Source organism: Nicotiana attenuata, chromosome 1 (genome assembly GCF_001879085.1).
Source record: "Nicotiana attenuata strain UT chromosome 1, NIATTr2, whole genome shotgun sequence".
Classification (NCBI taxonomy): domain Eukaryota; kingdom Viridiplantae; phylum Streptophyta; class Magnoliopsida; order Solanales; family Solanaceae; genus Nicotiana; species Nicotiana attenuata.
In genome coordinates this window covers 65,308,460-65,332,212 of record NC_031989.1, presented here as the reverse complement: position 1 = coordinate 65,332,212, position 23,753 = coordinate 65,308,460, and the positions used below count along the sequence as shown (strand labels likewise).

At 38.9% G+C, this 23,753-nt stretch overlaps 1 protein-coding gene across 4 annotated transcripts; it reads left to right on the top strand.

The window, feature by feature from the left end:
- On the top strand, nucleotides 2,190-15,854 carry LOC109227855 (protein LNK2). 4 transcript variants are annotated; one of them, XM_019393055.1, is made up of 7 exons: nucleotides 2,190-2,491; nucleotides 4,252-4,612; nucleotides 4,749-4,878; nucleotides 6,456-6,756; nucleotides 11,151-11,840; nucleotides 11,929-12,074; nucleotides 15,277-15,854. In XM_019393055.1, the coding sequence occupies exons 1-7, from the start codon at nucleotides 2,468-2,470 to the stop codon at nucleotides 15,632-15,634; spliced, it is 2,010 nt and encodes a 669-aa protein (XP_019248600.1). In that variant the 5' UTR covers nucleotides 2,190-2,467; the 3' UTR covers nucleotides 15,635-15,854. The 4 variants fall into 4 exon arrangements, with proteins under 4 accessions (XP_019248600.1, XP_019248611.1, XP_019248605.1 ...); XM_019393066.1 differs by having other exon boundaries at nucleotides 2,191-2,491; nucleotides 4,252-4,540; nucleotides 6,450-6,756; XM_019393060.1 differs by having other exon boundaries at nucleotides 2,191-2,491; nucleotides 6,450-6,756; nucleotides 11,169-11,840.

The window sequence follows — 23,753 nt, the reverse complement described above, 5'->3', positions numbered from 1 at the left end:
GAATTATTTGGTTCATGACCCGGAACCACTTGTGAGGGGAGAATGTAATATACTTTCGTATATAACGTATATCAAACTGATATACATAACTTTGTGCTCATAAGCAATATTTTAGCTATTAAGTGGAGGCACTCAATAGTTATTTTGCTAAACCAGTTGTGATGTAAACCAACCTATCAAGATAAACCATCTTGAATAGAAAATCTGGATATTGTGCTCTAAATCAAATTATTGAGCAGTTACCTCGCAAACACCAGGCTGTAGGTTAATAATAATCGCACATGTAACCATCTCATAGATGCATTTTATGTGGTATACATGGCAGGTGAACGGGCCTATATTCACTTTTGATATTTTCAACATTCATAGGATTCAATCCCAATTTTAGTTGGTCTATTAATTAATAAGAACAAGCAATGTAAGAGAATTCGTAAAGAACTTTCTAGTTCTTTAATATTTACCCATGTTAATTCTCTTTTATTTTTTGCACATCATACTTAAATTATCATGGCTAAACCAATTATGCCAACTGAATAAATTATCAATATTGATAAAGTTCAGGTTTACACAATGACGTGTGCAATTATCGATAAACTCCAAGTTTATTATGATATGTGTTTTTATATTAATAAACATCCACTTTATTGTGGCATTCTTTTATTTATGTAGTACAAATTGGAGACTAAAGCGGGTAGATTTTTACATAAAATATTACCTGCTACAAGTTGTAGTAATAGAAGATATTAAATCTTTCTTTTATTTATAGTCTCACTATAATCAACCACTTTCGCGTATACTTTGGAAACTGAATAAGTTTCTTAGAGACTTACACAACACAATACCTTATTGGTAATCAATTGTGTTTCTCCAAATAGTATAATTGGCTCTTGCAGAGTTCTTAATTAATTTTGTAGTACCACATATTCATCAACATTCATATGGTGAATATCTCTTTTAAAGAGAAATTTATACCATTATGGTTATGGTCAAAATTATATGCAAGATCTGTTTCCTGCATTACCATTGTCTTTTAATAATCACAATGCCAAAATATTTTGGCGTTGTGATAAGTACGTGACCAATGACCATTTATGCCATAATAATGACATTGTTTTCTTATTTCCTCTCAAACCTCTTTCTAGAGGTGAGTGTGGTATATACCACTAGCACGTTCATATTCTTCCAAAATGAATATGTATTCTTAAATCAGATGTTGTCACATTCATATCATGAATGGACCATAATCATCTATATGTGCTTTATAAAATCGCATGTCAAATCGATGACAAATATTATTTTCACAAAGTGAAAGATTATTTTGATAATCCTTATTATTCTCATTATCACAATGATGGCGACTATAATTTCGTCTATTGCCACGTCCACATCCATTGATACCTTCATAGTAATAATTTTGTCGTCTTTCAAACTTATCACATATTGCTATCATATTCTCTTAAGGGAATGAGAATGAAGCAAATATGGGACGAGTTTTCACTTCTTTGTCCACAATCATACATGAATTTGATCATGGCAAGGCATAAATTTTTTTACCAATTTGGGTGGTTATAATTTCTTACTAACTCCATTAGAGTTATAATCAAATTTTATTTTCTTTGCTTGTATTTAAAATCAAATTATAGAATAAAAGAGAAAAATACAGTAAAATACATACCTTAAATCCAGAATTTAATCACGAAGGAAGTTCATGGAACAATTGTCAATCATCATGCTCAATCCCAAAGCTTCTACTCAATTGGTTAGAATCTCGTGCTAATAACGTGTTATGAAATAATGAAAGAAGAAAGAAGAGTATTGAAGAGAAAAGTAGGGAGAGAGAATTCTTATTGATTTGGGATGAACTACAATGGAATAGAACCTCTATTTATAGAGAGATGATGACTTAGCCACCAAATAATAAACTCTAGAATCTCTCTAAGTATAGACATTCACCATAAATAAAATTTTATTTATAATGTAATTTGTATATTAATAAACTTATGCTGATATATTTTTTGTGGGTAGGAGCTCTTCTAAAACCCAAACCAAAAGACCCCTATAATTCAAGGAAGTTCAAGTGAACCAGTAGAAATTCAGCATTAGATCTGACACTCCTAAGCCACAACTTCAGATACGCTCATCAACACGTGTAGAGGCTCGAACCATACAAATTAACCCACTCGCTCGAGCACACCTGGGCCCACGCGCGCCATCACTCGAAACACAACCATAGACTTCCTCTGCACACACAACACACAAACTCTCTCTCTCTCCTCTCTATTATGTGAAATCTCTGGCGTAGGTCTTCTGTGATCTCTGGCGTACGTCCTCTGCAAATTTTAATTTTCTTTTAGACTCGGTTTTTGGGGGTTGAGATGCATAACCTGATCCAGTGAAGAAAAATCGGCCATGTTTGGGCTAAATTTGAAGCGCTTTGGAGTAGATTACTATTGTCGGTTTTGCAGCTATGTTTGATTGGAACGACGAAGAGGTGCGTTTAAGTTTCTTCAGCTTGAATGTAGTGAGTGTAGTACTACTATTATTTTAATATATTCAACTTATTTTTCACTTTTATTGTTATTTGGTATGATGATGACATGAGTTCGAGCTTAAATGGAGAAACATGGTTAATGAGTATTCATGTAGCCGACGCCAACTTGTTTGGGACCGAGGCATAGTTGTTGTTTTCTTTAGTGGCATGGGATAAAGGTAAAGCTAAGGAGAAGATGAATGAGAATTGAACCGTGCACCTCAAAACGGTGCAACGTAAGAACTGCTACCACTGTCCACTAGGCTTGCACTTGAAGCTATCACCAGTAGGCTCGCATTCGATCTTTATTCAGTTATTATTTTTAATTGAATTATCACAGCCATTAGTTTAAAAAAAAAATTGAATAACAGTTTCCTGGGTTTTCTTTCTTTCCTACTTTTGTAATTCTGTTAGATATGTATATGTTAAATTGAGAGTGCCGAGAAGTAAGCTGTTTTTAGCTGTTCAACATCCATTTCCTTAGGTGAAATCATAGCTTCAAAAGAGCTTGTTTGATGTTGCAGGACTAACCAAATCAGTGAGATAACTTGGAGGACTGAGTTGGATTGAGTGGTAAATATAAGGATACATTAGAGCCAGTTTGGCCTGGTTTTTGGATGACGGGAATGTGCATTTATCATCATTAAGGGATTAATACCAATTTGTCTATTCAACATTACCTGTAGAATTCTCAAACCTCTTTTTCCATTGGAGCTGAATCTAAGATTGGTCTCCCTCCATGAGGCACTATGAGAGGTGGATATTGTCTCAATCAGCTCCTTCTTTAGTTTATTCTTATAGATGCTTCCCACCAGACTAATAGGCTTGTAATCTATGATACTTGTCCCCACTCCCCTTTTGGGATAATAGTTATGCAGGATGTGTTGAAACTTCTTTCAAACTTGTCAGTATCTTGAAAACTCCGACACTGTTAAAAGAAACCCAAGGTGAATCTTCAGTCCAGGAGCCTTGTCTCCCCCATAACGCTCCGCCTCCTCCCTCACCTCCTTTTCTCTATAAATCCTCTCCAACCACTCCCTCTTTTCTTCTCCTATTTGATTGAAAACCGCCCAGCCCTAGCTTGGGTCTCCAAATCGCTTCCTCTCTATATAACCGTTCATAAAACCTCATGTTATCTCATCCTCACGTAGAATAGACTCTATATAAAAAAATTTGTTGTTTCATCAATAAAATTACAACACATTGATGGTGTGCTTTCCTGTTTCACCATTAGTTGGGTTATAATATATGACATCATTCTTTGGTAGAAACCCTTTCTTTTCAGTCCAATGTCAGAAAGCAAGCACTCACTCTGCTTAATGCATGCGGGGAATTATGCTAGTTCAGCTCCACCAATGCTGACTTGCTTTTCTGTTTTGCTACTATGCCTTCTCCAGATTTTGAGATTTGATGGTATACTAAAGCTGGTCTCTATGTGAATTATAATATAATTATATTATTTTCACTTTTGCCTTGCCTTGATGATTAAGTTAGTATTTGCTTCACATCACTGATTGAGAAGACAAGTAGCAGGCGAGATCACAAAATTTCCGTAGTGTTGACTACTGAAGTGTTTTTCCTCTCCTTTTCTGCATCACTCACCTACATATATAAACACGTGTCTACTAATATGCATTTCTCTATGACTTTAGGCGCTGTACATTTTACTTTCAAGTTATTATACTTGCATTTACTTCTGACACATTTCTTACTTGAATCAGCTAACGGATATAATATGGAGTGATACTGGTCAGAGCGATGACCACACAGTGCCATATCCTGACGGAAGTGAAGAGGAAGCACCAGCTTATAAAGATAACATTAAGAAGGAATGGGATGTGGAAGCTTCTAGTTTCAAGCCTACTGATCAGAAGAAACCTACAACTAAAACTGATCTGAGTGATATTAAACTAGACGGCAGTTCCAAACATGACACTGGCGGAGCTACTATCACAGCTGGATACAGGGGGGAATCAAGCTCTGATTTGTCATTGACCAATGCTACAAAAAGTAATCAAGATTCTTTGGGTGCTAAAGCATCTAATAATCTGACAGAAGTTTCAAAAAAGGAATGTTTTAGAGGTGCTAATGCTAATGTTTCTAGTCCTTTGCAGGAAATAAATAACCTTCAGTCATAGTTAAAAATTGGATTTCTTGCTAATAAAAAAAAAGAAACAAAAGTTAAATGTTGGATTTAACTGATCATCTTTCTGACCAGATGAGAGAAATCGGCTTCATGATGATTCTCGAGTTTTTCACCATCAGAGTGAGGGCTTGGAGCAAGGTGATTTGATTGATTATGGCTGGGCTAACATCGGAAGTTTTGATGACCTTGATAAGATATTTAGGTAATGCTGACATTACCTTTCTTTCTCTGTTCTTTCTGACTTGTGTATTGCTGTGAAATATATAGGCTTGTATGTGTCACTTTTTGTAATGTAGTTGTTTCGGCATCCCGTCATTTCCTTTGATCATTCACAATTTTAAAGCAGAGTCTGGGGACAAAACTTTGTGTTTTTGAGGCAACATGGAAAATTTTGCTTATGAACTGCAAAGTTATTTGATGAAAATAATATTTTATTGATATGATACGATTTTCAAGCTATATCTATACAAAATTCGAGAAAGTTATACAATGTACAAGCTGTAGAAATTATAAGGTAATCCCAACTGTCTGTCCCTCTAAATTGGCATTTAATTACTCTTGGAAAATCACTAACATGCAATTGGGCTGTCCGTAGAAACAGCTAACCTTTAATTTCTCAGCATTTGAATGTATACAAACAATTTTTATTAAAAAATTAATTATATAAATTCAAAATAAAATACTAATTAATCTAATATATATAAATAAATATTTTTTTTTAAAAATATATAGTGATTGATGGTGGTGAGGCCGAACACTGATAGTTGGGTGCCAACTGGGGTAGTGATTGGCGGTAGTGTTGGCTGATGGTGGTGATTGCGGGAAGTAGTTAGTGGTGATGTTGGATGGTAGTAGTTAACATTGGTTGTTGATGGAGGTGGTGACTAGTAACGGTGAATAATGATATATAATAGAGGCTGATGGTGATAATGGTCAGTAGTAATGGGTGGTTGTTGTGGTAATGGTGGTTGGTGATGATGGTAGTAAATAGTGATTAATGGTGCAGACACCTGACATTGGTGATTTACAACGGTGGTGGCTGTGACTGATGATGGTTGTTGTGAGTGGTGGTGGTGGGTGGTGTAGTCTATAATAGTGAGCGGTGGCGGTGGCGGTGGCGGTGGCAGTAGGTGATAATGGTGGTAGCGGCAACAGTGGTGGTTAGCTATGAAAGTGTATGGAGTAATGGTGAAATGTCATCTTTGCATAAATTTTTGAATATACAACATCTTAATGATATTAAGATTTTGTTATAAATCTTAATCATTATGATCTATTAAGACCCATAAGTGACTGTAAAATGAAAAAAATAACTTAATGGCTAAGATCAAAATAATTAATATTCAAATCTAAAATACAAACACACTTAATGACTGAAATCTAAATGGTTAAAGTTCAAACCTCTATTAAGTGCAAACAAATGAGGCCTAAACCTTGTCTCACCCAGATAGGTCTCCATTCCTCCTTTTCTTTGTACAATTGGGAAAAAACCTACTATTGCCTCCTTTTCTCCTTCCGATCCCTCCTATACAAATTCACCCACTTCTATGGTCTCCACTAAATTATTGCATGAACTGTACTGTGTGTGCTAGATAGGAATATATCTTAAAGTATTGTGTGTTATGCAGTTTTCAGTAACAAAGCATGCTAGATAGGAGTTTATCTTAAAATTTTGTCTGTTATGCGACATAGTTATATATATCTTCGATGGAGTTTAGATCATCCGTGGTTATATTCATCTGACTCAATATCCTAACAACTGATATTTTGCAGCAACAGCGACCCAATATTTGGAGATACAAGCCTTCCTAACACTCACGATCTATGGTCATCTAGTAAAGATGTGACAAGCAGTTCAGATAAGTCTGTTCCCCTATCTATTGACTCTCTGAGTTTGGCGCTAGGATCTACGCGAAGCCCATCAGAAAGATTAGAAGTTAAAGCAGAATACAGGCTAGATCAGGAGAAGTCTTCCACTGGTGATGAAGAGAATGCTAGTGATATCACATCTAATGTGCATCTGTCTACTGATGCTAGGGACCATGGTGGAGGCAAAAATGTGCTTTTACAGAATGAAAAGGTAATGGTACCGGATCTAAAACTATCTCATACCAATTGTATTTTCTTCAGTATGTAAACGAATGTATCTCTTGTTCAATAATTTTTTAAAGCTAAAAGGATACATATTGTAGCTTGAACAGACAACTTCGCAGATGGGAGGATAGGGTCTACCATTTAAATGCTGGAACTATCACAGTCCCTGCTAGATCTTAGAAGAATTAGTTTTTAGTGTTCCCTAGCTCACCAGTGAGAACTAATCCACAATAACTCACTTATTACATAGGGATGATCTTTCATTTTCACTCCTTCCACTTCTTGTTGGGTAAGTAATATGAAGGTAGTATGAAAAGAAGTTTAGATAGAAAACTGGATTTAGGTCTTCAAAGAAGATTTAGGCAAGAGATGCATGATAATTATTTGTCTCATGGTGCTAGTTAATTGTGCACTGTGACTGTATTGATTGGTATTTGTTCATAGGAAGTAACAAGATTTCTACCTTGATAAGAATAGACCTTGGGGCTAACTCAACCCCAAAAGCTAGCTTGTGAGGTGAGGATTGCCCAAAGACCATATAAGGAGACCAAGATACCCATAACCCAACGATGTGGGACACAACTCAACACCCCCCCTCACGCCCAGGCCTGCAACTGGAGCGTGGACAATATAAATGGGTGCCCAACATCGGTAACAATTAATTGGGATGGGTCTGGCTCTGATACCATGATAAGAATGGACCTTGGGCCTAACTCAACCCCAAAAGCTAGCTTGTGAGGTGAGGATTGCCCAAAACCATATAAGGAGACCAAGATACCCATAACCCACCGATGTGGGACACAACTCAACATACCTAAGCTGGACTGAAGCCTAACATCACATATACAATGACAACAACAACAACTAGGCCTCAGTCCCTAACCTCACATGTAATCGATGATATATTGTTCTTCGGATATTCTAGCAGAGAAGAGTCTGTAGGAGAGATGTCATAATCGCTTGTAGTATTAGGTCATCCCCTCTTGCTGCCAATGTTTTTCCCTCATACCACTGGTATATATGTGCTTATCTGTATGCAGGGGCGGATTTACCCTTCGCCGAAAAATTACACTGTATATATAAGGCAAAATCTGTTTTTTACCTCTATATATTAAGTTTTGAACACCCTTATCACAATCCAAAAGTGTAGTTTAGTGGTCAAGGGGGTTCAAAATTTACATAAGGTTATGGGTTCAATTCCCACTAGCTACAAAAAAAAAAATTTTGAACCCCCTTCGTGAAGATCCTGGCTCCGCCACTGTCTGTATGCATTTCACAATTGCTAAGCAGGTTAAGGAAGATATGAGGATAAATTAAGACAGACGTTCTTCTTTGACATCTGTTATCTTTTCTTTCACAAAATTTTCTCTGCAGAGATTGGTGGAGCCAGAAATAGGTTTCAAAATTTACTGAGAAAAAAAGAGGGTCTATGACAAGCTATCTTGCTTAACTGATTTCCACGTTATTCAATTTTCCTCAGACATCAAAATAGAAGTTTCTCATCCATCGAGTTCTTTCATATCCAGTTAAGAGAAAAAGAGAATCTCTAATTTTCGATCTAATTGGCAAAGCCTACTTCATATAGCTGGTGAAATCATCTGTATAGTTTCTTCAGATCGTTAAATAACTTTTAGTAAGAGAAGTTGTGAAGCAAAGATTAAGAGTTTCATGGATAAAATAGCTCCAAGATGCAAACCTTATATTTCTGCAAAAGAACAATAAGACATCTTGCGGAGATGGTTGTTTCTGGGTTGCTCTATGTAACATTTTGTACCATCTTCGTACTTATTAATAAAACTTTTACCTTATAAAAAAGATAAGACATCTTGCGGAAGAAAAGTCCGTTATTGACTTTGTGATGATTATGACCACATATATTTAAGACAATGCCGCACATTGCCCTCTCTCTCACCTGCCATTTTTCTTTTTTCTTCCTTTGTTTACTGTAAAATTTGTTGAACATTTGATTCCTCCAATCCACAATTTGGTGAGTTATTTTTTGATCTTTTGTTAATTAACGCATAACATGTGTCCAACTTTGTAAAATTATTATATAAATGGGAAAGAGAATACGTGTAGTGGACCCAGATTGTTACAGGGACGTGGTTGTACTTAAAATCATGGATTTCAGGAATAATGAGAGCTTCCTATGCAGTTGTTCTGTATTTCCTCCTTTTTCCTGTTTCCTTTTTCCTTATTTTTAGTTTATATAGCTAGCATTTTCAAATGGCTCTACAAGCTCTTCTTTTTATGTGGTAAATAAGAGGGTGTTTGGCTAAGCTTATAAGCTGGTCAAACTAGCTTATAAGCACTTTTCGGCTTATCTACGTGTTTGGTAAAGTTAAAAGTGCTTATAAGTCAAAAATAGCCAAAAGTCATAAGCTGGTCACCCCCAGCTTATGAATTTTTAGCTTATAAGCACTTTAAGTTTGACCAAGATTTTTACTATTTTATCTTTAAAATATTCCTTTTTAGAACAAAACTCCTACATCGATTGACTATTTAACCTAACACCCCGGCTTCTTCAAGTTTGCAATTCTCATTGACTATTTAAGACAAGCAAATTCTCTATTCCTTTGCATATTTGTATCTATGTAATTGTGTATTAATTTTTGAACTGTATGTAATAAATGAGGACATATCAAATTTTTGGTGTATTGCTTTCTAAGTGTTGCGGTGATGAAGACAATGTTTGTTTCTCTTCGAATATTTGTTCTCTTTAGGTTTATTTTTTATTGAGAAACTTTTGTCAATTTATTAATTATTATAACTTATGCTTATATGCTTATCATAAAATAAATTATCTTACTTAAGCACAGTTGTATTTAAAATAAAATGACAAACAGAATATTTTGTATTTGAATCGATCCGGAATCTAAAATTTTGAAGAAATTACGCCTTTATAAGTGTAAACAGTTCTAAGGTTATTTAAGTCATTTTAACTGAAAAAGGGGTTATTAGCACTTTTTTATCAAATACTGCAGCAACTTATTATCAATTCCAAACACGTAACTGCTCATTTATTAAATCAGTTTCAGCACTTAAAAGTGCTTTTCAGCACCTAATGCTTATCAGCTACTTCGAATCAGCTAATCCAAACGGGCTCTAATTTTTTTTCTGATAATATTTTTTTTGGAGAGACATAGTCAATGACGATTCATATAGTTGACTTCAACATGTTTGGGACAGAGGCATAGTAGTTCTTGTGGGAAAATCTCCCATATACAAGCAATATACCAAAAGTAGAGAATCTACAACATAATATAATTCTCTATGAAGGACACCCAATATTCTATACATACTGGAACCTCATTGGCGTATCCAAAAAAAAAAAAAAAAAAAAACTAGAAATTAGAGGCTATTCCAGTATTCGGAAGTGTACATGACTATTCTCTATCCCATCAAAAGCTCTCCTATTTCTTTCCTTCCACAGGACCCAAATAATTAATATCGGCGCAACATCCCAGGCTCTTCGACCTCTCTTCTTCTTAGTTTCTAGCTGGAAAGTGCTTTTGTCACTGTGCACATGGTTTTACAAGCTTTATCACAGTTTTTCTTCAACTCTCTTTCGTTAGGTGGTCGGCATTGTGAATATGGGAAGTAAATCAAAATGCTATTAGTGGTGCTTCATGTTGCAAATGTTCAAGTGGAAACTCACTTGTGGTGTGAGTTTTTGAGATGGTTCGGGATGCAATGGCGATGTGAAAATAGTGAAGGAAGCACTATCCAGCTTGGAATTTCAAAAGAAGGAAGAGACATCAAGGAGCTTGGAGGTTGCCCCACTAAGCACTCATGTGGTTCCAGTGGTAGGAAAGCAATAGGAGAGCTTTTGATGGCATAGAGTATGACTATGTACGTTTGAGGAATAGCCTCTCATTCCTAGTTTCTTTTTGGTGAACCCATGTGGTTTCAGTATATATAGAAGGTTGAGTGTCGTTTGTTGAGAATCATATTATGCTGTAGATCCTTTACCTTTAGGTATACTGCTTGTGCACGGGAGATTTTCCCATTATTTACCTTATAAGAAAATCATATCTTCATACTTTTTCTACAAAGGAAAAGTTTGCTGCTGATAAATCTTGGACATAAAGTAAATCCAGAGGATAATCAACTGGAAACTTATTTTGCTTCGGTGAAATTGTGGAATTATTCTTGGATATCATTGTAATCACTCACTAAGGCTCCACCTTGAAAACTGTGAAGTAATTGGGAATAACTCTACTTACGTCAGCATGGATTGTCATCCCTCAAGGAAAGGTGGACAAAGAAAAATAACTCCCCCTGCACTTGCATGCGAAACTAAATTTGAGTATGCTGATTTGAGTGAGTGTCATATATTTATTGTGTTTTTTGTTTTTGAACATCAAAGTGTTGTTCTAGTTGTTTTCGTGTGTACAGGGAAATAAGCAGGAAAGAATATTGAAGGGTCGATTTAAATTAGAACAAGAAGGTGAACTTGCTCAGTTGCAGGAATTATGCGGATCTTTGTCTCCTCAAGTGAACAAGTTTGGCATGCCATATGTAAGGAATCAACCTTATCTCGCTTCAGAGTTCAGTCAACAGAGCCAGCTTCAAGGACCAGAATGTTTGCAGCACAAACATTTCCCAGGTCCACTTTTTGCTTCTTCTACCTATGGGGATATGGGGAATCGCTATTCTCCCATGCCTGTCTGGTCACAGGTCCATTCTGGACAAGCAAGCCATCAGCGCGTCCTTTCAAGTTATAAAGCTTCTCCAGGCAATTCAAATCATTTCAGCAAGTCTCTAGATGCTTCGTCAAAACCTTTGATGATGACACCTCAGGAAAAAATTGAAAAACTGAGAAGGCGACAGCAATTGAGAGCAATGCTTGCCATTCAGAAACAGCAGCAGCAGTTTAGCTATCAAATGTTATCCCCTGAACAATCTGCGAAGCAAGGAGGATCTGTTGAAGAGAATTTGAGCTGCATCCCTTCTCTTGACCCGACCTCACCTTTGGAACAGGGTGACTCCAACACCGTTTGTTTGGCAGTTGAAGAATCATCAGTGGAAGACACGGCACTATATCTTCTTCGGGATGTTATCTCAAAGGTTCGTGCTCGCACTGCCACCAAATAAGTTTCATGGTATTATTTCTTCTCCACAGAATCTTAATGGTCAAATGGATGGTTCCTTTCAGTTGGACCTCCAAATAAGACTTTGTATCAGAGATAGCTTGTTCCGACTGGCTCAAAGTGCTACACAGAGGCAATGTGGCAATGATAGTTGCAGCTCCAAGAAGGCTGGAAGAGAAGTCAGCATCGATGAAATAAACACCAATAACAGGTTTGTACCTAAGTATTAACACTCTCTCACAATTGACATATGGTTCTTGTTCGCCAGAAGCAATCTAGCAATCTCATTCCAGTGGCTCTCTGTTCTAAGAAAAACAAGAGCCTGCATGTAAAAAGCTTTCATAATATGACCTGCATCACAAAAATCTTCATTGATATATTCATAGATGTTCCTAGCCATGAGATTTGAGGGGTTTGCTCTTAATGTCAAGCCTTCATGCTTCTTGCTTTGCAAAAGGAATGCACAAATATGTCTGTTTTTAAAAGAAGTGTATGTAATAATGGTATGTTAAAGGCCAATCATTTTTAGATTATAGCAATATCATATATTACTTTTACTAGAGGATTTTTGACTTGTACGTCATATCCAAGTTTGTATTGAATTTATCGAAATCTGGGGGGGGGGGGGGGGAGATAACTGTTGTCAAAGACTCGCTTTAGGCACGCTTAAGCCCGGAATATAGGTGCAAAGCCAGTTGAGCGCTTTCCCTCGCTTATCCAGCGCATCAGTGCAAGTACTAAGGCACTTATGTGTGCATTGCATCTAAACAATAATTATAATTTTTTCAATTCTTTTGTCCATATAATTGTTTCTAGTGTTTATAGTTAATTTTCTTGACTTATATACTTATAAAGTTTTTATTTTCTTCTACATTTGCGCCTTTCTTAATTAAAGCACGTGCTTCATTTTACGCTCTAGGTTTAAAACCCCAACAGATCTTAGATCCTTTTCTTTTTTTGACTTTAGCCTTTCATAATACTAAGAGAGATGGATAATTGCAATGTATTGATCTAACTTGCTTGTGGGCACTCAACTTGTATCTATCACAACTACTCCTTCCGTCCCAACTTATTTTGGTACTCTTTCAAGATCAAGGTGGTGACACTTATGTATTTGCAAATCAAAAAAGTTTGAGTCGGTGAAACAGCTTGTATTTGCTAATCAATAAGTTGACTCGATGTGCCAGTAAACTAAAAGAAATGAATAGTCAGGATAGTCTTGCCAGAGCAATAGCTAAAATCTTTAAACTGTATTTCATCTCCAGTAAACTGCTAGTACTTAAAGTCATTGAACTCTAACTCATTTCCAGTAAAAATCTATTGTGCTCTGCTCTTCATAGTGTTCTGAAATACTTGATATTCTTGGGTGTTCAAGGTGATTGGTTATCATAGTAAATCTTTACAGATTTCTTAACATTGATCTTTAGGTCCTTTCATACTCTTTCAAGCCTTGTGCATTCACAATTGCTTTGCACAATGATTCTGAATTCAGTTTCTGCTATATTTCTTGATAGACCTGTTGTTTCTTACTTGTTCAAGTAACCAAATTTCCTCAGATGTGGATACAGTAATATGAAGCTGATCTTTAGTACTTTTTTGAAGCAGTTCGATCAGCATTGGTGAAATTTTTCGTGTCCCTTCATGTATTCTCCTCGAAGTACAGACCTTTCACAAATGTCCTCTTTAAAAACCTCAAGATTCTATAAAATTCCTCTACAAGTTGTTTATCTGGATCATCATAGATTAACTTACCATACTGACTGAAAAACTAATACCAGATCTAGTAGGGGAAGCATAAATTATTTTCTCAACCAGCATTTTGATTTCTCCCCTTGTCTACCAGTGTGCTATTCTCTTTAGATCCCAAATTGGTGGTTGAATACATTATGGTAGTAGCATGCTTGCAGCCAAGAATTCCTATTTCTTTTAACAGGTCTTGAACAATACTTTCTAACAGAAAGAAATTCAAACTCTTTATTGAACACTCCATTCCTAGAAGATACAACAACAATAACAACATACCCAGTGTAATCCCATATAGTGGGGTCTGAGGAGGGTAGTGTGTATGTAGACCTTGCCCTTACCCTTGTGGAGGTAGAGAGACTGTTTTCAATAGACCCTCATCTCAAGAAAAGCATAAGCACAATAATAATGAAAAAGAAATACAGTAGTGTAGAAGCCATGAAAAGAAGCAGTAACAACAACAAATAAATAAGATGACTGAAGAGAAAGAAACAACACGTAGTAGTAGAAATCTAAGAATAAGAAAATACGAGAATTCGTATATGGAAAAGAAGAACTAACGGAAACAGAATTAGATGTGGTTAGAGCTTCGTGTTGGCCTGGATCAACCATCTATTTGTGCGCATATATATGATGCATAATATTTCTAATTAACTTCAATTTTGAATTTTTTTTTTATTCTCAAAAAAAAATTCAAAATTAAAGTTATTTAGAAATATTATACTTCTTTGTTAAGGTGTAAAAAAAATACGACAAGTTTAGTAGTTATTTTATTGATGTTCGGAAAGTATTCTCTCGATCTAAGAAGTATTAAGTACCTAATTCTATATTCAAACTAAAGCTGAAATTAAATTTGTATACTGCAGAATTGAACAAGAAATTGAAAAATATAACATTTACTTGATTTAGTACCACCAAATTGAAGTAGCAAAGGTGAAGGAACAACTGATATGACTTCCTCTGATCATTGAATTGTATGCAATATAAATGTTTCTTTCATCAAACAGCTTCATAATTTGGCAATTGTTGCAAAGATGCATTATCTGCTTCATCTCTGCTTTTGTAGTTCTACCGTTTGATGCATGATGAGTGGAAGACTGCATTCTTTTCCTTTAAACAAAGTTCTCTCTCCAAAATGCCGTTTTGCACTAGCAGCCTGTCTAGATCAGGTTGATTATTCAGCATCTACCCAGAATTGTACTTAAACTTGTTAAAATTTAAGCTCAAATCCCTAGTTATCCAAAGGCACGTGCATACATCACTTATAGGAACAAAGACAGTGCCATTTTCCATTTTCTGGTCTCGTGTTTGCCAATGTGGTCTTGTTTAATAGAGCTTATCGATGTCAGTAGAATTATTCATTAACTTCAGTACTTATCAGTTTCCGAGAGAGCCCATGCAACGAGGATTTAATATTCGTGGGAATGGTTTCTTCAAGATTGTGAATTGAGCTAAATCCTAGCAACAACTTACTGCTTCATGCATTTTAGAACTGTTGTCCCATACTCTCAATTACTCATCTTTATGTAAGCTTTGAATTTACATTAAATTATGATCATGGATAGCTGTGAGATTGCAGCTCTAGTATCCTTGTTCATTCATATTCATCTAGGGGAACATAGGTCGTGTCCAGGGCTTTGTGAGCATATTCTGTTTCCATTTTGTTACAGAATTGCGAGACCACCCAATGTAGAGACTCAGACGAATCCAGTAGACCGCATTGTGGCTCATCTGCTCTTCCATAATCCCTCGGAGTTGACATCAAAACTTGCTGAAATTCCGAAATCATCAATGTCTGCCATGCTCAAATGTGAAAGAAAAGCAATTGGTTCACGGAGCTTTTCGAGCAGCTTTTTACACCAGAATTCTGTAACTGATCCAATCACAGCTCACCAGGGACTAAAAACTTCTACCTCTCATAATGAAGTGGATAAACTGAACAGTAGCCCCTGCCTTGAGACTTCTGAGAATGCATCAAACAATGAAGGATCAGATGGTAGTGTTATTGGGGTTGAAGCCGCCTCATGAAACCATCCTATTGTCAAATATATACAAGGGTAATCGTTTCTCCATTTATCTTATGATTGTAACACGTGATCCATGGCTGAACAAATCCACTAGTAATGAGGATCTCCTCTTTCATTGTAAGCAACTGGATACTGAGTTACCAAGATTTGACATTTTAGGAGTCTTTATGTTGTGCCCTGGAAGAAACCTCTTTTACACTAGTGTAATGCTTTTTTTCTCTTACCTTCTGTAAGAAAACTAACTGCACAGTGGGTAAATTATGTCCACACGTGCATGCTAAGTGTCACAGGCGCGTTTTCAGTCCGCCGAAAACCAGCCTGCGCGGCAGCCAAGTCCCGCACTTGACTTCAGCCTTCACAACACTTAGCCAAAATTACAGCAACTTGGACTTAGAATATTTTTAGACAGCTTCAACGTAGTAAGTTTTTGGGACTGATTTAGGCAACGAAAAATAAGTAAAGGCAATAGAAATTTAGATGAACACAAGGCACAATATACAGGAAACTCTTTTCCCAACTTTGTATTTAACTCGAGCATACAAAGAAACTCAAACTCGAGGTACAATGCCGTATACAAGAAGATCACTCTTGACCCTCAGATTTTTTCACAAGACTACTCTTAGCCTTGGATGTTTTCACTCTTGAAAACAGACTTAGGAACTCTTTCCTAACTCAAAACATGCACTCTCACGTTTTTATCCCACAAGCATAAGGGTGCTGCCCATTTATAACACATGAACCAGCCTCTTTGCCTTACATTAGTTGCACTTAGGCTTAGACACTTGTCCCACACAGCCCACTATTTTAGCCTAATGTGGTTGACAACCCCTAACTACTAGGAACATGTAAAGATTTTGCCAATAATAATGGAAACATGGCCAAAGACGTGCTAACTCCCATCTGCCAGCATTTTGAACAAAGCCAACTGCTGCCAATGTGCACAGCATGTGCCGTAACCGCTCTTGACTTGGTCAATCTGAAGCTTGGTGCCCATTTTCGTGCCTTGGCTCGAATCAGGCACCAATGCCATTGTATCCAGCTGTATTGTAGCCACATTTTGCCTATGCCATTGCTCACGAACATGGCCCTTTACCGCGCCCCAATGCCATGACAAGTCTGTCCCGAGCACTGACTTCCGTTGCACTTTAGCCTGCCTTTGCCACTTCGTTTTTGCCTTGCCTTGGCATCACTGCCTCATGCCATTTCCATGATCAAGTGTCACCCCTAGCCCGCAACTCATTGTCAAGCCCTTGCCAAGCTGCCTCGCCTCCGTCAAAGCCTTGGCCATCACTTGCCCGTTTTCCTTTTTGCCTTGGTGCTACTCGTGCACCTTAGCTTGCAACACTCTCGCTGCCTCATGACAACTCTCTCGTTGTCAAGTCAAGCTCAAAGTGGCGGAGGTCTAACAAACCACCCAGACCCTTTGAAACTCGACGTCCTCGTCGAGGTTAGCTCAATTTATGAGTCCTAAGGGGTTGACAAGCAATGTCCCTTGGCCTCCCTTCTCTTCAGCTACAATTGCATTCACTCCAGCCACTTGTTTGTCGCTGGTCATTGCCTCTAATGTAGCCCTCTTGTCCGCGGCAGTCATAGCATTTAATACTGCCTTCTTCGGGCAGTCCCTTGCTCGATGTGGCCCATCACAAAGGAAACAACCACTGAATTTGCTGCCCTTCTCCTTGCTCTTTGAAGTTCCAGCCTTATGCTTTCCCTTCCCCTTGTCTTCATTTGCATTGTTATTTTCACACTTCTTCCACTCCTTTGCCTTGTCCTTCTTTTCGTCGTTGGTCTTTGAAGCAGAAATCTCATCACTCGAGTGAAAATCGCCCAATGCATCAGCCGCAGCCACAGCACTTGCGAGGTTTTGAATATTCTACCTTCACAACTCCAATTGTGCCCACTGTTGCAGCCCGCTCATGAAGTTGTGCAATTTGTCTTCTTCCGACATATTGTTGATGCTCAACATCAAAGAAGTGAACTCTTTGACATATGCTCTAACTGATCCGGTTTGCCTCAACTTTTTCAGTTTGTCCCTAGCAATCCAAGACGTATCGCTAGGAAGGAACTGATCCTTCAATTCCTTTTTAAGCCGCTCCCACGACTCAATCTCTGGTCTGCCCAAACTTTCATCTTCAGCCACACGAGTGCGCCACCATAACTAAGCACCATCACTCAAATACACGCTAGTCAAGGTTACTTTCTCCTTCTCAACTTGCACACGAATAGCATGAAAATACTGCTCCATATCCTAAAGAAAATTCTCCAATTCACGTGAACTCTTTGCACCACCAAATGCCTTAGGTTCACGAATTTCACCTTGAGACGATCAACACCACGTTGAGGAGCATCCTCGCCCGCAACACGTCGCAGCATCACTGTCTCGGCTTTCAGATCCGCATTCTATTGACTTAGCCTTTCCAATTCTGCCTCAAGGTAGGCAAGCCTTGTCACGAGAGTCTGAATTTCTTCACCTCCAGGAACATTTCCCACCAATGCCTCCAGTTTCGTTAGCCTTTCCCGCAGTTCGTTGTTACCACCGGCCATGTTCTCAAACAAGACCACGGAATCTGCCACTGTCCGTCGTGTCTCCGTCACGAACCTGCTCTGCTCTGATACCAGTTGTCACAGGCGCATTTTCAGTCCGCCGAAAACCAGCCTGCGCGGCAGCCAAGTCCCACACTTGACTTCAGCCTTCACAACACTTAGGCCCCGTTTGGCCATGAATTTTGTCAAAATACATTTGGGATTTATTTTCAAAACTCATGTTTGGCCATAAATTTTGCCCATATTTGGCCAAATCCCAAATCTCAAATTCCAAAATCAGCTATTGAGCTGATTTTGGGCCAAAATCCCAAAACTTGGGAATTATATACATGTTTTTCCAAAATAAAGCTGAAAAATATGTTTTGAAAACGTATGTCCAAACACATTTTTATCTTCAAACCAAACTTCACCCAAATCAGATTTTTCAAAATAAATTTGGAATCTATAGCCAAACGCTAGCTTAGTCAAAATTACAGCAACTTGGACTTAGAATATTTTTAGGCAGCTTCAACGTAGTAAGTTTTTGGGACTGATTTAGGCAACGAAAAATAAGTAAAGGCAACAGAAATTTAGATGAACACAAGGCACAATATACAGGAAACTCTTTTCCCAACTTTGTATTTAACTCGATCATACAAAGAAACTCAAACTCGAGGTACAATGCCGTATACAAGAAGATCACTCTTGACCCTCAGATTTTCTCACTACTCTTAGCCTTGGATGTTTTCACTCTTGAAAACAGACTTAGGAACTCTTTCCTAACTCAAAACATGCACTCTCACGTTTTTCTCCTATCCCACAAGCATAATGGTGCTTCCCATTTATAACACATGAACCAGCCTCTTTGCCTTACATTAGTTGCACTTAGGCTTAGACACTTGTCCCACACTGCCCACTATTTTAGCCTAATGTAGTTGACAACCCCCAACTACTAGGAACATGTAAAGATCATGCCAATAATAATGGAAACATGGCCAAAAACGTGCTAACTCCCATCTGCCAGCATTTTGAACAAAGCCAACTGCTGCCCATGTGCACAACATGTGCCATAACCGCTCTTGACTTGGTCAATCTGAAGCTTGGTGCCCATTTTCGTGCCTTGGCTTGAATCAGGCGCCAATGACATTGTATCCAGCTGCATTGTAGCCACGTTTTGCCTATGCCTTTACCCACGAACATGACCCTTTGCCGCACCCCAATGCCATGACAAGTCTGTCCCATGCACTGCCTTCCGTTGCACTTTAGCCTGCCTTTGCCACTTCGTTTATGCCTTGCCTTGGCATCACTACCTCATGCCTTGATGCCTTTTCCATGATCAAGTGTCACCCTCAGCCCGCAACTCATTGTCAAGCCCTTGCCAAGCTGTCTCGCCTTCGTCAAAACCTTGGCCATCACTTGCCCGTTTCCCTTTTTGCTTTGGTGCTACTCGTGCACCTTAGCTTGCAACACTCTTGCTGCCTCATGACAACGCTCCCGTTGTCAAGTCAAGCTCAAAGTGGCGGAGGTCTAACACTAAGCTATTGCTTTTTGTTGTAATGAAGATTCTCAAGTAATGAACATACCTGCGTCAACGAAAATAAGTCCTAATATTGTTATTTGACCACGCTTAACGTGTGCCCTATTTATGTTATTTGAGATTTTTACTTGGAACTCCAACCTGTGCTGTTCTATAAGATGATAAATACGCATTTGTAAGGTTGTTAGATAACATGGATGCGCTAGATGAATTTATGTCATTTGAAGTGTGTGCATCTTCACTCTTCAAGTTCTTTAGCCTCGCGGAAATGCAGAGGCAAATCATTTCTAAGATGGAACAGAACAATGTAAATTCTGCTACTTAACTCTAACAAGTCATAGAGATATTTCAATTTTCATCACAGAACAAAAGAAATTCTGTGTATTGTTTATGTTGAAATTGCACCGCTATTTATAAAACTAGAGTAGTAAAGACTTAAAAGTGAGTGTTTGGATTGGATACAGATACGTATCCAAACGTTACTTTTTGTTCTTACTCCCATGGATTTTTGTGTTTCTTTCATTTTCTTTTCCCTGGTTTGGTTTCATAGCAACGATCTTCTTGGATACAGGTTTGTAGACGTTGACCTCAAGTTACAAAAGAGTCCTAAAACATGAAGTAAGTAGACAATTATATGAAAACAAAGACCGCTTGTGAATTTCAAGAAACTGTTCGACCAAAAAGTATGACACCTTTTTGTTAAACCAATTAGATAATAAGATGTCGGGTAAATCCTAGTTAAGGATAATTAATTCTAGATCTGAGATGGAAAACATGAATAGAAGACGTAGTTGAATGTTAATATTGACCGTGATTATGTCCAGATATAATGGTATGTAAAAAGCCATGCATTAAATATTATTAAATGGCAATAAATGTAAATAGAGGAGAAGATTCACCCATTGAAGAGGGTGAAGGATTCTTTACTCTGACAATAATGACTGACACGGGTGTTTAGAGAATATTACACACTTTCTTGGATCTGATGGAAATGACAATAGAATAGTTCACAAAACGGTGGAATCTCTAAAAAAAGTGGTTCTTTATATTTTCTGAATGCTTATCTTTTACAAATGTTCTTCTCCAAAATCGAATTTCACCTTATCCCTATCTCTCCTACTNTTTGAAAGTCCCAAGGCTATACAAGCCGTTATTTCTGTTCCCTCTACTCAGCTTCGACTCAGATGAGCCACGCGTCGGCTCATTCTTGTTAACCATTGTTCGACCTCGACCAGGTCGCCTATAATGTGTTACCGTTGTCACGACTAACTGTATGGGCATATATATATATATATAGGTGTGTGTGTGTGTGCGCGGGGAGGGGGGGGGTATTCCCAAAAAAGCCATAAAAGTACAACTGAGAGAATATTCAAGGGAATATTCCTTTTGAAAGTCCCAAGGCTATACAAGCCGTTATTTCTGTTCCCTTTACTCAGCTTCGACTCAGATGAGCCACGCGTCGGCTCATTCTTGTTAACCATTGTTCGACCTCGACCAGGTCGCCTATAATGTGTTACCATTGTCACGACAGTCACTTCTTTGTACCAAATTTCCTCGGTCGAATTTTGACCCATACAGTTAGTCCCTCCGCTTATCGAGGTCATCTTTTGGTTGACCTTGACGGACGTCACTAGCCGTATTCTCAAGAAATTTGGATGGGGAGGTCGAGTAGTGGTAGTCGTGGCCGAAAGGGTGACGTGACATTTTAGGGGCTGTGCTTAATGATGCTGGTTCAGAATGACGTCATAGCATCATGCGACATAATTACGCGTCTTCCCGATGTGTTGCATCATTTCCTGTGCCCCTGCTGTTTCGATCTCATCGCATTTGACGGTTACTCTGCTCGATTCGTGTGCTGGTGTTCCCTATAAATAAAGGGGGGAACCTTTTGAACGAAACTTTACACCTTTCAGTCTATAGAACCAGCATATCTTCCTCTCTTGTTTTGTTTGAGCTTCCACCTTCTGCAACTTTTGCCATTGCTATTTCTTCCTCACTTCCAATCCCTTCACTTATATACAGTCATAAGAAATGGCCTGTTCATCCTCCAATTCCGAGGAGATTCTTAGCCCGAACCCGCTATCAATGGCCATGCCCGCTCGTGATGAAGGGGAGGCCATTGTTATAGAGGATGATAGCTTCCCCATAGTGGAGGAGATCGTTCCTCGTAACGAAACGGCCAGGTTGGATTTTTTGAAGTCACCTGCGGATGAGCCTGAGCCTGAGCCTGAGCCTGAGCCTGTAAAGTATGAAATGGGGGAGGCCCATCTTGCCGCACTTAGGGCCAAGTATGACATCCCGGCTCACATCGATCTGATCCCAGCTGGGAGCGATGTGATCCATATTCATCATCCCGGGTATTGCGCATTTTACGCGTACCCGTTTCAAGTGGGTTATTCTCTTCTTCTTCCACTATTAGCGGAGAAATTTTGCCGCTATTACATCATTTGTCCTGCCCAGCTCTCTCCCTATATTTATAAACTTTTTATTATGTTGATAAAGTACGCGGAGTTGGCCAATCGCGGAATTTCCATTCGCCATTTGCTACATCTTTTCGTGTCATGCTTTCATAGGGGTACGATGATACATCTTCGCCATCGTGGGTCCAGGGACTAGTGGTGAAAATGGACGATAAGACCAATCGTAAATTTTGGGTCAAATTTTTCTACGTCAAAACCGAGCACGTGGTGGCGAACCCTAGCGGATTCTCCGAGGAGTGGAACTTTGCCCGTAAGTATTTTTGCTAACTGGTCATTTTCTGTTTCCCCTTGGTGGCTTAATCATTCTTTAGTGGTGCAGCAGAGAAGGTGCCTCCCACGTTGGTCGTCGAAATTCCCGACTTGGTGGCTCAAATTTTACCCCATATGGCAGGGATCCGTGAGTGGTCATCGTTCAACAAGAAGTTTGGGTGTAAACCTTCTTCGACCGGCGAGTCAAGTTCCGATCTTCAGTCGCTTCGACCTTGATATCATTTTTCTTTTTTACTTATGCAGTTTTTCCTTGCTGTTAGGTCGAAGAGTTCCAAAGAAAGCGAAGGCTCCCACCCCCGCTTTTCGTAAATCGGGTACCACGACCAGGTCTCTGGCCACCGTGACTATAGGCGAGTCCACGCGGACTGCTATTTCTTCTAAGGTCCCAGCTCCGCGTCGTCTTGGTCGCTGGGCGGCTGCCCCATCAACGGGGACTCCAACTTTTCTTTACTGTATTTAGTGGACGAGTCGTCGCCGAGCGATGAGGAAGCGGTTCCATTAAAAAGGCGGCGAGGTAGCAGGGGAAGAAGGGGCAACGAGGGGTGAGCCCGAGCTAATCATGCCTGTACCTGAGGTCGGCGTGGCTTCGAACGCTGAGTTTTCAGTTCCAGACGCAGAGATTGCTCCTTTACCTGAGGTTGCTACAGTAGCACCGAGGAGTGATCCGTCGACGTTCGAGTCGATCGACATTCCTTCCTCTATCGAGGAGAGGGGAAAAGGCATGACCGTAGATAATTCTGAATCTGGTTCTTATGTGGATCCCGAAGAGGAGAAGATGTTCGATGAGGGGTTTACTCGGGTTGAGGTGAGAACGGATGGGTCTTCTCGTTCAATAGTCATCCTTTTGGACTGCAACCTGTTGACTGACATAGAGAGCGTGGTCCCCTCTTTGGTCCCTCTTTTCTCTGGCGTTGAGAACAGGACTCTGCAGTCTTTTACGGACGTCGATCTGTCGTTGAGCGTATCTGGAATGGCTTTGCGGGTGAGTTGGTATCCTTGTTTTTATTTTCCTACCTCGCATCTTTTCTCCTTTTTATTCTTACCGAATCTTGGCTCTTTTTCTCTTTAGACTCTTATTTTGGAGATTGAGAGCGCCAGTCGAGAGGAAAAGCAGAAGGCGATTTTCAAGAAGATGGTTTCGAAGTATTGCTGGTGTCGTGACAAGTATTGTGTAATGCGTGCCCGGTTTGGTGTGGATGGTAATTTCCAGTCCCTTATAGGCGAGTTGGGGAAGAAGGACGATGAGCTCGTGAGGGTCATCGGCAGATGCAGTGAGCTCGAGGGATTGCTTAGAGTAAAGAAGGACGAGC